Source organism: Octopus sinensis, linkage group LG9 (assembly GCF_006345805.1).
Source record: "Octopus sinensis linkage group LG9, ASM634580v1, whole genome shotgun sequence".
Taxonomy (NCBI): domain Eukaryota; kingdom Metazoa; phylum Mollusca; class Cephalopoda; order Octopoda; family Octopodidae; genus Octopus; species Octopus sinensis.
The window spans coordinates 7546817-7560849 of NC_043005.1; the positions used below are offsets into that span (position 1 = coordinate 7546817).

The 14033-nt window shown below is 34.1% G+C and overlaps 1 protein-coding gene across 9 annotated transcripts in view; it reads right to left on the reverse strand.

The window, feature by feature from the left end:
• LOC115215648 (adhesion G-protein coupled receptor G6-like) overlaps positions 1-14033 on the reverse strand; it is a 124721-nt gene that overhangs the window by 101809 nt on the left and 8879 nt on the right. For 6 of the 9 annotated variants that reach the window (XM_036505744.1, XM_036505746.1, XM_029784898.2 and 3 more), the window contains exons 2-3: positions 1839-2145; positions 577-648 (exon numbers count right to left, since the gene is read on the reverse strand). In XM_036505744.1, the coding sequence (XP_036361637.1) occupies positions 577-648; positions 1839-2038 (272 nt within the window). In that variant the 5' untranslated portion in view covers positions 2039-2145. Of the gene's footprint in view, positions 1-576; positions 649-1229; positions 1240-1838; positions 2146-14033 lie in introns of those variants that run through there. The other 3 variants (XM_036505750.1, XM_036505749.1, XM_036505745.1) reach the window with 2 other exon arrangements.

Sequence of the window (14033 nt, forward strand, 5' to 3'; positions counted from 1 at the left end):
ATTGAGCGTTTGAAACAAGCTTTAAAGAAAAAAAGACCCACTTTAGTGAATCGAAAAGAGTGATGTTTCATCAGGACAATGTGCAACCCCACACCACAAAGATCACATCACAGAAGATCGAAGAGCTTGGTTGGAAAAAAATTCCTCATCCACCTTATTCTCCCAACGTTGCTCCTTCAGACTACCATTTGTTTTGTAGTTTACAGAATCATTTGGGGGACATAACTTTCGAAAGTCAGGAGGGGGTCGATTCTGATATTTCAGAGTTCTTTGCTTTGAAACCAAAAGAGTTTTATATTGATGGGATTAAAAAGCTTGTAAATAGATGGAAGGAAGTCATAGATAATCAAGGAAAGTACATTGATGACTAAATTTCAATTAAATATAACATTTTATCACTTGTTTTCTTTATTCAAAATTTGGACAGAACTTATGGAATGACTTGATAGAATAATTGACAAATAGAGACAAATAGATAAAGAAAGTGAGACAGTGAGGTCTGCAGAAAGAGAAGCAGAGTATATTTAATATTTACATTGTTAATGAAATTATATCACAAATTGTAATCCAACTTACAATTCTTTTAAATTCAGAAGGGTTCTGATTGACCAAAGTTGAAAAAAGCTGACGTCATTATAAGTCAGGTTCCTATAATAAAGAAAATAATTGTTTAAAATTGTTTAGAACAGATCATCAATAAAATATTAGATATTAGATTAAAAGAATTAGTTGATTTTTAAAGTAGATGTTTAATGAAAATAGGAAACCTTGATGGACATAGTATTATAATAGAGTAAGGCACATGCTGTCAAGCTAAGTAAAATCGCTGTCATCCGTACATAAAAGCTAAGTAAGATCACTGTCAACCATACATACAGGCTTGTCCTGTACAGGTGCTGGTACCACATAAAATGTACTCATGCCAGTGTTGCGTAAACACACCTGTGCTGGTGGCATGTAAAAAGCCCTAAGCACACTCTATAAAGTAGTTGGTGTTAGGAAGGGCACCCAACCATAGAAACGATGCCACAACAGACAATTGGAGTCTGGACAGTTCTTGGGCTGGCCTACTTCTGTCAAACTGTCCAACCAATGCCAGCATGGAAAATGGATGTTAAACAATGATGATGATGATGTCGATGTGGTTAAAACTGCAGCAAACTTAACGTTTTAACTAAAAGGAATAAGTACAATTTCATTTCAATGTGAATGTATCTTTGTAAAGTCTCAAAGGCTTCAAAGTGGCTGTCGACCATTTTCTTTCAAATAGAATAATTAACTCTAATTTACTATGCTGTCTATATCCTGTCACCATTTCTAAAGTTGATCACTTCTTTGTCACTACCATTTCTTGAGAGCCACAAATGAATTGTCATATATGAGTTCTTGAATTATTTTCCTGGTGTGTCATTTCTATTATTTTTGTGCTATATTTCTGAACTTGTCTGACATCAAAATGAAACAAGAATTATATGGATGAATACTGTTCTTAGTCTACGCAACATAACAAATACATTGGACATAAAGGGTGCGTTTATTTGGATAAACATGTACATACTCACATGCAGTCACAGATACAGACTCATACACACAGACACATAAGCTATAGAGATATAGAAAGATTGACAATTAGAGATGATATAAAGAGTGACTTAAACAGTAACAGTGAAGCAATCTCATTTTTAAAAGGGGCAGATGATAAAAAATTCATTAATATTCATAGGGGCTGATATTTGTTGGTTTGAAATCCGCTATTTTAAATGACAATATAACCAATATGAATAAAATTTAGAAAAATTATGTATGTAATAAATATTTTGAAATTGTTTAAAACTTACAATTTTGTCACATTCATTGGAAATGAGCTGGGCCATGGCTTTTTACATTCCATATCAGTCTGGAACTGATCACATGTGCATGAGGTGTAACATTTAGTTGTCATTGACTGGTCAACATATATTAAGATTAACAAAATCACTAACATAAATTTGATTTTGATAGAATCAAAAGAAAATCTTGATTTACTATTGTAGGTCATATTCTAAAAAGAAATATTTCACCACTGAACACGAACGTTAGGCATCGAGAATCTCTTACTAAGCCGACAAAAGTTCTGTTTTCAAGGTCAGTCACACGTAAAATAATCTGTAAGAGAAGAAAATGCAAAATAACAGAAGCTTATATTTTATTTACTTCACATTACTGACTCATTGTTCTAAGTAGAAATTGGATCTTAGGACTCAATTACTTTCCATTAGATTTTTAGAATTACGAAACTGGATGTCACTGTAACAATATACAATACATTAATAGACATCCTTCTAATTAGTGATAATGTTGATTGAAAGCCTAAGATAGATCGCTTTAACTCACACACACACATCTAAACGGTAGATGCTGGGTTCTGCAACTTGGTATCTTTACTTTGATCTTGAGCCAAACATTGATTATGTATGAGATGTTTTATGGTGCTGACTGATGATCTTGTGTAGGTCTATGCTTTCTGCTGCGGGTAGTGAGTCCTGCTTTGGTGTGTGCTACGAATCCACAATCATCACAAATAAAGACATTTGAAGAGAACTTAATCACAATGTTTCTATCTACTCATTTCAAACTATTTCAGACTAGTGAAATACGATGTTCTTACATTTTACTTTTCAGTAAGATTCTCATCAACAGTTAAATTCAATATTACAGTGCTTGAAATTATCCTTAAGCATTGTTATAAACCCAAACTCGAATATCAAAGTTTAAAAGGTTTTAATTGACTAAAAATACAGCAATATACAATACAAAGATTGCTAAATTGTAAGCAAAACCAAACTTCAACGCAATAACATTTTTATGCAGTGAGTTGCTACATTCTAGACAAACTAAAATCAACACTGAACACGTCATCTGAAAACAGAACAGAACTCAAGAGGGACGATATACAGGACTTTCTTTATTCCAAAGCAAACCATACATCTTTCATCTGAACAGAGTACCCTGCCTATCTCAACTGAATTAATATGCATATATAAGTAAAGCAGGTGTCAACATGCCAAGAAATTTCAATGAATTAAAATTAGTGATGCGGACAACTATTATCTGAATTATAGTCATACGTGTGTTTGTGTGTATGTTTAGAAGGATAAATGGTATTCCATCTAACGTGACTTCGCTCAGAAGGCTGTAATGTCATTGTGGTAGGAACCCGGTAAAGAAATACATGGAGCAAAGATGATAACTTTAAATACGTTTATTGTAGTCACACGTATATATATACACTAGCTGAATGTAAGTGGTTGATGTACATCTTTATATATAAAAAAGAGGTTGTGTGCTGTCTGTCTCCTACGATTTAGATTCCTAACTACTCCCACATTTTGCGGTGCAGTTTAACCAAAACCGGGTATCTTATAGTCGTGATTCATATCGAGCCCTTCGAGCGCGTCTACGATGAGTCTACGATTTTAAAAAAAATTTACCATCAATTTTCGCCATTTTTAATGCATTTTTGGCATATATAAGGGAAGTAACTCTCTAAAAATTTATTATTAAATCTCAGAACGTAAAAAGCTACAGTTACACCCCACCCCCTTTGTGGTTAGCCATATTGAGATGGCTATTATACTTTACATCTCTAAAAATGCTTATATAGTTATTTCCCTTACAAATCCGAGCAACGCCGGGCGATACTGCTAGTTTATTCATATATCTACATGCATCTGTGTGGGTTGTATGTTAGCTGTTAACACTGGTGAGGAAAGCTCACGAACAGCGATATGTTAGAACCAGTGCAATGTGTTGGAGCTGTGTAAGTATTGTTGACGACGTTGGTGAGAGACATGATGGTGGTGACGAAGATGGAGGTTGCTGTAATGTTGTCAGTGGTTAGACCTTAGAAGGTCGGGAACCAACAGTATTTCCTTATTTTAGCGCTCAGGCTCATACACAAGGACAGACAGGACGGACACTACAGTGGGGACAAAACACAGAATGAACGAATGGAGGGTGAATGTATCATTTAAATCTGTTTTACAGTCATAGAATTTCAAACATTTTTCTCCTTTTCGTTTTTCTTTTCCTCACCATTTTATGTAAGGTATTAAGTTCCTGTAATCTATTACTGGCGGAAAGTCATCGAACTCCACGCGCACTCCCATTGAGTCTTTCTTGTTTCCAAACAATTCGCCCCGCCTCTCACACCTCTCGTTGTCAATTACAAATGCCTTGGTACTCTCAGGATAAAATTCTGTTTTAGCTTCACTCTTATTACCGTCTTCATTTTTGTTATTTTCTTTTCGATTTCCGTACTTTTCGCATATGTCACCAAATACCATTTATTTTTCCATTCTTTCTTAGTTACTTTTTCCTTCAGTCCCACTTGATTTTCCACGTTGGTTTCCCTTGCTGATGTTGTTGTACTCTGCTGCTGTGTCTCTTCCTTTTTATTTTCCTTCCTTTTCTTTAACGGACGCTTTGGCGGTGAGTCCACGCCTTCCTTCCTTTTCTTTTGGATTTTTTCAGTTTGAACGGCAGTTTGTTTCTAGCGGTGTCATATGAAATAATCACCCATAATTATGACACTAGCATCGATCTATTGCATTTCAATCTGTTTTAGGGTTAGGGTTAGGATTAGGGGTGGGGGGAAGGGTATCTTTTTTTTCTTCACAAATGTGAATAAACCCAATCTGTTTCTTAAACAAGGGACATATTCATACGGCACAGAATGTTTTTTACCTCAATAGACGTCAGTGATTGGTTGAAATTGCAGAAATTGAAGAAAAACAACAACAAATATCTCACAAACTATAGAATTTTCTCAATAAAGCCAAGAGAAAAAGATGTTTTATAAACACATTCTACCAGTATACGAAGTTTAAAATTTTTTAGTTACCTAGAAATTATGTTAAAAACTGCCGTTCAAACCGAAAAGATTCTTTCATTTTTCTATTTACTACCGTATAATCCTCCACCACCTTCTTCGGACACTTCTCATTTACTGGGTCCGTTACTTCGTCACTCTGCTCCCGCTCGGTACCCTGCTGCTTCTATTCTTCTATACTTTTCTTGTCTTTCTGGGGACACCTTGCTCTCATGTGTCCTCTTTCTCCACACTGGTAACAAGTTGAAGGTCTTCCCTCCACCACAATTCTTACTCTCGCATCTTCTGGTAGCACTATCTCTTCTGCTATTTTGTGCAGGTCTTGTAAACTGACTTGGACAGCGCCGCTTCAAGGTTGTGTCCCCACCAGTTTACCTCTTTCGTCCTTGTTATTTTAAAAACTTTTGCGTCTTCCTCCATATTATACATAATTGCTACTACCAGCCACACTTCCTCAATCTCCGGGGCACTCTGCCAATCCTTACCCTGGCCACTTGTTTACCACAGTAAGTCGTCAGAAGCACCCATTCCACTGTTCTTATTGACTCAGTGGCGTAGTTTTTCGCGTCTTCTTCTTTACCAAACCTTACTTTCACCGTTCCGTACTTCTTTCCACGTGTATAAAATGTGGTAAGCCTCTTTATTCCCTTGAGACACTCCTCTATTGTCTCTATTGGGGCTACTTCTGTCTTTTTAGAGGATAATGTTCTTATTTCTTTATTGCCCGCAAGGGGCTAAACACAGAGGGGACAAACAAGGACAGAGAAATGGATTAAGTCGGTTATATCGACCCCAGTGCGTAACTGGTACTTATTTAATCGACCCCGAAAGGATGAAAGGCAAAGTCGACCTCGGCGGAATTTGAACTCAGAACGTAACAGCAGACGAAATACCGCTGTGCATTTCACCTGGCGTGCTAATGATCCTGCCAGCTCGCCGCCTTGTCAGTATATATATATATATATATATTTTCGTTTTTTCACTTTTCCGAAGAGAAAATTGCATTGTTTATACCTTTTATTCTTTTGAATAGTATCAGTGGAATTTTCGAAACATATGTAGAAAGTAAAAATACTTGTTTAAACCTGCGTTAACTCCATTTTTTTATTCATATTATTCAAAATATTCAACGTAAACACGAAGTTTCAACCTTTATAAACAAGGAGTTACAACATCTTTACTTGTGGGATTTTTGCTGCCCTGGTAACTATTCATTTATTTATCCGTGTTAATTGTTAACAAGGTAAAATACACTCATCTATTTATAATACTTTAATCAGGTTTATTAACAACCTGCTAACTGAATAGTTACAGCATATGGAGTTATTGAATATTAACGCATCTCTTAAGGACATTCCTATTCCACCTAAGAATGTTTTCCTTAAACAACTTGTCAATAAGATTAATTCATTCATCAACCGAATAAGATGGCTTACCTTTTTCTTTGACAAAAATGACACTCAACAACACACTAATGATAAAACATCTGAGTTCAACAAGTTATTTAAATCTAAAAATAGTCCGCCGCCTAACCCAAGGTTGAAGCAATTTGAAGATGATCTCTGGTCCATTGTGAGAAATGTAAAATTTCAACGATCACCACTAAGAAATAAACATCTGAGGTATCTTTGCAACATCACCAAAGAAATCAATTCTATGGATACTATGTTGGTTCAATCTGATAAGACTGGAAATCTGTACAAACTTTATAAAGACTATTATTTGGAATTACTTGAAAAAGAAATTCAGAAAAAGTATAAAATTGATGATAAAAGAATACTTAAGAAAGCCAACATTGAGGCTATGAAAATCATGGAGAAATATAACCTACAAATGAAGACAGAACCACTTGTTCCTAAGCAACCTAGGTTCATTTTGAAGGATCACAAACCAAATTTTTTTACTAACCCATCATTAAGGCTTATCTGCCCTTCTAGCTCTGACATCGGTATCCTTAGTAAAAATATACTAGATAAATATATTCCTAATTTAATCAAAACATTAAAACTTAGTTTATGGACTAATTCATTTGACGTAGTTGACTGGTTTAGGTCTATTAACAGTAAGGTGAGTACAAAGTTTATCCAATTTGATATTTCCAATTTTTATTCGTCTATTAATCCAATAGTACTTAATAAGGCACTTTGGCTTGCTCATAACAAAGCTGGTCTCACCGAGAAGAAATTAATGTTGTGTTGGCAGCCAGAAGATCTATTATAAAATTTGATGATAAGTTGTGGGTCCGTAAAGACACACCAGATAGTTTCGATATACCTATGGGAAGTTCTGATTCAGCACAGATAGCTGATTTGGTCTGTATATATATTCTTTTTGAAATGGCTGAAGAGTTCCCTAACATTTATGGAGGTCTATATCGTGATGATTGTTTACTTTACCTCCAAAATGTTTCCAACCAAAAGATACGAAAAGTTAAGAATAGTTTAGTTAATTTTTTCAGTAGAATGGGCTTAAAAATCGTTTTTGATGACGATCTGACGAAGGCCAACTTTTTAGATATTACGCTTAACTTACACAGTGACTCTTACTTCCCATATCATAAACCGTTGACCAATCTTAAGTACATTAGCAAATTTAGTAATCATCCTGGAGCAATTACTAAGAATTTAGTTAAGAATATTTCATTTAGATTATCTAAATTATCTGCTAATGTTGATATTTTCAATAATAACGCTGAATTCTATAACTCTGCCTTAATCAAAGCAGGTTATACAGAAAAAATTTTCTACATTGATTCTACTCAGTCTAATTGTAAATTCAATAATGTAGATAAGATTTCTAGTCGTAAAAGAATTATTGATAACAACATAACTTACGCACCGATACAAAGCGAATGAAGGCAGATAACCCTTATTTATTCCCCTATTACCGATCTAAAAGTAAATATAACACCTTCAAAAGTAATTACGCTATGAATACTAGTAAAAATATTTGGTTAATAATTCCTTACGGGAGACAAATTAAATCTAATCTCCCACTGCTGTTTCGTCAAGCTATTGCTAGGAATTTTCCAAACAATTCTAGATATTACTCTATAATTAATTCACATAAGGTTAGGATAGGTTTTTCAAACACAAAAAATCTCTTGCAATTATATCTTCTCATATAACAAACTGTTAAATATTAATACATTTACTAATACTAACATTAATTTAGCTAATACCATCCAACCCTCTAGAAATATTAATAACAAGGTTATTGTATCTGAAGTCGATCCCAATAGAATTAAATTTATGTCAAGTAACTCTAAGATTAAAAATTCTATATACCAGTGTATAATCAGTACTCGTAATAAAGTACGATTTTACATTGGAAGCACATCGTTAGAGTTATCTAAAATAATTTCTATCCATTACTCAACATTTAGGGATAGAAATAAACGGAATAGTACCGGTCTCAGCAAACTGATTTGGGATTTAAAAGACCACAATGAACAATTTCATTTAGAATGGTTGATCCTCTCAATTTCGATACCATATGACAAAGGCAAGAAATTCTGTCTTCTCTGCAATTCTGAGCTATTTTTCATTATTTTTTCTAAAAATACTCTAGTAAACACGGTTATAGAACGAGCATACAGATGTAAGCATTGGCAGAAACATACTTTTAGTGCATATAAGTAGTCTCTATCATTATATATAGTTTAGACTTTAATTTCCTTTATATTTAACATTCACTATTAATATCCCTACTCTTTCTGTTAGCTACTTATGACGTTATATCATATAACGTTTTTTTAAACAATATTAATAGCGATCTGTCTATCGCTATACGAATCCATCATTTTTTGCTAAAATGTCGTATTGACGAGTTTCGTTTTTTCACTTTCCCGAAGAGAAGATTGCATTGTTTATACCTTTTATTCTTTTGAATAGTATCAGTGGAATTTTCGAAACATATGTAGAAAGTAAAAATACTTGTTTAAACCTGCGTTAACTCCATTTTTTATTCATATATATATATATATAATATATATATATATATATATATATACATATATACATATACATATATATATACATATATATATATATATAATTAATCAAAATAAAAACATGATGCCAAGGATTCAGCGGTACATATGTTTCAGGCCTTTATTAGACGGATTTATAACAATGCATAATGTGTGTCTGTGGCCTTCTTCGGCCGCGCACAACTACTACCTCAAGGACATGTATTACATAAAAAATTCTACGTTGGGGATGCAAATCCTCTCATTCCCGTACGACATAATGCGGCAACAGCATAAAAATGAAGCGTCCATCTCGTCCTTCTCTCAATGTAGAATGAGGAAGTTTGGATGTTGAGGTAATATAAATAAATGAATAAATAAATATATACATATATAAATACAGACAGACGTGAAGGAACCTAATAATAAGAGCAAATAGAGATAAAGATGGAGGGGCGAGAATTCAGGACGAAGGATAAAAAATATATAAAAAGTGTAAGTATAGAAAAATATAAAAATGTGGAGTGTAAAGATATAAAGAGATATAAAAAATCTAAAAAAATATAAATGAATATAAAGGTATAAAGTTATAAAAAAATAAAAAAAATAAAAAAAATAAAAAATAAAAAAAATAAAATAAATAGAAAAGATTATCAGAAGTATAAAGGGTATAAGAGTGTAGGAATGTAAAAGAATATAAGGATAAGGGATATATAGTAGTTACGGACCAAACATGGTGGTCAGGAAAATGACAAATTCTGGTTGTAGAAGCGTTGGGTGTCATAAATCAACCGGGGCGTCTGGGGACCTAGTGTATTGTAAATTAGAGTTGTTGAGCCGCTTATCTAGTTCTTCGTAACGTATTAAGTGGTCATCATGTACATACGTACCCGCATGGATACATACACCCATATACACGCGCACATATACGCACGCATACGCAACTACACGCATACAAGCATACATACGTACTCTCGTGTAAACATATACAGATATACATGGAAAAAGGCGCATGTAGTTGGGTACACGAACCGACGCGCACACGTACGTACCTACATACACTCACACTTCTATATATCCCTTATCCTTATATTCTTTTACATTCCTACACTCTTATACCCTTTATACTTCTGATAATTTTTTTTATTTTTTTATTTTTTTTTTTTTTTATAACTTTATACCTTTATATTCATTTATATTTTTTGATATTTTTTGATATCTCTTTATATCTTTACACTCCACATTTTTATATTTTTCTATACTTACACTTTTATATATTTTTTATCCTTCGTCCTGAATTCTCGCCCCTCCATCTTTATCTCTATTTGCTCTTATTACCAGGTTCCTTCACGTCTGTCTGTATTTATATATGTATATATTTATTTATTCATTTATTTATATTAACTCAACATCCAAACTTCCTCATTCTACATTGAGAGAAGGACGAGATGGACGCTTCATTTTTATGCTGTTGCCGCATTATGTCGTACGCGAATGAGAGGATTTGCATCCCCAACGTAGAATTTTTTATGTAATACATGTCCTTGAGGTAGTAGTTGTGCGCGGCTGAAGAAGGCCACAAACACACATTATGCATTGTTATAAATCCGTCTAATAAAGGCCCGAAACATATGTACCGCTGAATCCTTGGCATCATGTTTTTATTTTGATTAATTTACTCCACCACCTACACCACCAAACGGTATATACAGGTGCTTACAATTATCAAGTACTCACCCTGAATTTCTGTACCCAACTCACCTACATATATATATATATATATATATATATAATATATATATATACACATATATATATATATATATATATATATATATATATATATATATATATATATATATACATATGTAGGTCCCGGGTTGAGTCGGGGTTAACCACAGTAAATAAGGTACTCAATACATAGCAGAGTAAATTAATTTATTTTATAGAAGGAGCTTCTACAGGACTAGAACTGTTTCATTCAAAAGAAATCATCAGGAAGCTAGTAGACAAGAGTTCTCTTGTCTACTAGCTTCCTGATGATTTCTTTTGAATGAAACAGTTCTAGTCCTGTAGAAGCTCCTTCTATAAAATAAAATATATATAAATACATAATTATATATACATATATATATATATATTATATATATATATATATATTATATATATATATATATTATATATATATATATTATATACATATATATATATATATATATAATATATATATATATATATATCCACATATATATATACATATATATATACATATATATATATATATACATATATATATATATATATATATATATATATATATATATATATATATATATATATATTATATACATATATATATATTATATATACATATATATATATACAATATATATATATATATATATTATATATATATATATAATATATATATTATATATATATAATATATATATATATATATATATATATAATTTTCAAACTACCAAATAAACAAAACCACACACTCCTATGAGAGAGTATTCATTTTTCGTCAACACCTTCTGATAACTAAAGGATCACCCACACATTAAAAATTAGAAAAAGAGGGAGAAAAAAAGAAAAGAAAAAAAAGATAAAATAACTGCAAGCTCATAATTCAAATACAAATTTCTCAGTATTACAGCAAACATTCTGTACACTCTATTCTACATACTTCTCCTTAAAAAAAAATAATAATTAAAAGTTATCAACAAAACAAACGAACAAAATAAAATTTAATAAAACATATCCACCAGAATGGCTAGCCACCAAAAATCCAACAAAAACTGGTCTGATAATGAAGTCGACGTTCTTATCAACACATGGCATGGCCTTACCCAAACAGAGAGCATAGGTGCTTCGTGTCTGAACGAAATTGCTAAACGAACAGTTCACCATTTGCAAACTCAATCTGAACAGCAGATACAAAATAAATTAAAACAAATCGAAGTTGCTTTTAAATTAATAAATAAACACTTCGATAAACTGAGATGTGTTTTCTCTTCGATGCATCACCAGCGCAACAACAACAACAACCTCAGCGGCAACAACAACAGGATGAACCACTCCTTGATTCATCTACAATGGCCGATTTGCTAAACGAAACGATTGACCCCCCAGTCATCAGGGTCACACAGCAGGAAGCACCACCCCTTCCTTTCACTGCCCCAGCAGCTCAATCATCATCACTGTCAACATCATTTCCTTTGCTTACTACTACTAGTACTACACCCACTATGTATCCACAAACATCTTTGTCTACCGCTATATCTTGGAATCGACCTCCTCAATCATCATCACTGTCAACATCTCTTCTGCCTACTACTACTACTACAACTACTACTACTAATGCTATCTCAAAGTGTTTACCTCCTACAGGTCACAAAGGTCGCCAAAACCTCAACAAACTATCATCTACACCTCTCACAACTCACACACGCACCTACACACCCACTCGAAACCCCATCATTTGCCGATATTCTCTTCGCCACAGATTATGCACTGATAGAGACTGCAAATTCACCCATTTACCTGGAACAAAACGCTTTATCCCCACAAACTACAACAGCAACCACCATAATACATACTCTATTACAACACCACCACAACCACCAATATCTCAAACAAGGAATCCCCAAATCTGCCGCTATTCCCAGCGAGACAGATTGTATTTGCACAGGGATTGCCCCTTTACCCATCTCCCGGGGACTCGTCGGACAAATGACATTATACGACTCATATACGACTCATATAGAAATAACCACTCATATAAAAATAACCACAACCACTGTCACCTACAGTTCCCTAGACAGGAAACCTCTTCTTCCTCTTTTTTAGCTATAATGAATCTAGCAAAAGAACTGGAAAAAAACATCCGAGCTATCACCCACCACCATCCACCACTATCACCCCACTGCACATGCCATTAAAAAGCAATCAAATAAACAAATCACCAAAACAATTAAAACCATCCACTCTCGCCTCAACATTTTTGCTTAATGCCCAAGGCATCAGCCCTTCCACCAATACCCAAAAATGGAAGATAAAATTCCTGGAGGACTGGGTCGATGCCCATCCAAACCACATCCCTTTCTTCGTCCTCACTGAAACCCATCTTAGTAACCTTCACTTGGAAGCCGAGGTGAAAGTTAAAAATTTCAAAGCCATTCGTGCTGATCGTGCTGGCAGAAGAAAGGGTGGGACTGCCATTTATGTTCATGATTCATTCTCAAACGCCCCTACCATGCTTCAAGGAATGCCTCAACAACATAAAGTGTTTCATGCAGCAGTGTCAACCTGACAACATTTTAATGATGGGAGACTTCAACCTTCCCGGGGTTGACTGGTCTACAAACAGTCTGCCGCCAGGTTCTTCTCTCTCAACCCCTGACAAGGAGGCAGTGGAATCGCTTCTTGACTTCATGGATGATTTCTTCCTGTCCCAACTGGTACTCGAACCAACGAGATGTCATAAAAACGTCTTAGACCTAATTTTCAGCAATCACACTGATACTATCCACAATATTGCAGTGGAGAAAACTCTACTCTCCGACCATGACATGGTTCTCTGTGATCTGAGATTTCACTGGCCAAAATGCAAAACAAATGTCATCCCTCCTGTTCATCCATTTGACACTATGGATTTCCACAATGCAAACTGGGAAGCGATCAATAATGATCTTGCACAAGTCGATTGGTCCTTCATGCACACATACACACCCACTAACATCAAAAAGTCCTGGCAGTCATTTGTAGACACCATTACGAACATATGTGCAAAACACACCCCATTAAGATCTGCAAACAAATCTAAGTGTCGAATCCCTAGAAATAGAAAATCTCTCATCAGGAAAATTAAAAGAATTAACAAAAAAATCAACAAGCTGAAATACTGTCAACAGCAACACATCAACCTGACTGCCATCTCGTCGCTAGAGATTAAAAAACATAAACTCCAAAACAACATGATGTCTATCATCAATAGTCAGCGAAGAGCTGAAGAGGCTTGGGCCATTGAGAAGATCAAACTCAATCCCAAAGTGTTCTTTTCATTTGCAAAAAAACACGGAGTCACTGGTTCTACTGTTGGCCCTCTGATTGATGAAAATGGTACTCTTCAAGACAATGCCAAAACCATGGGAGAGATATTGCAGAAACAATATTGCTCTGTTTTCA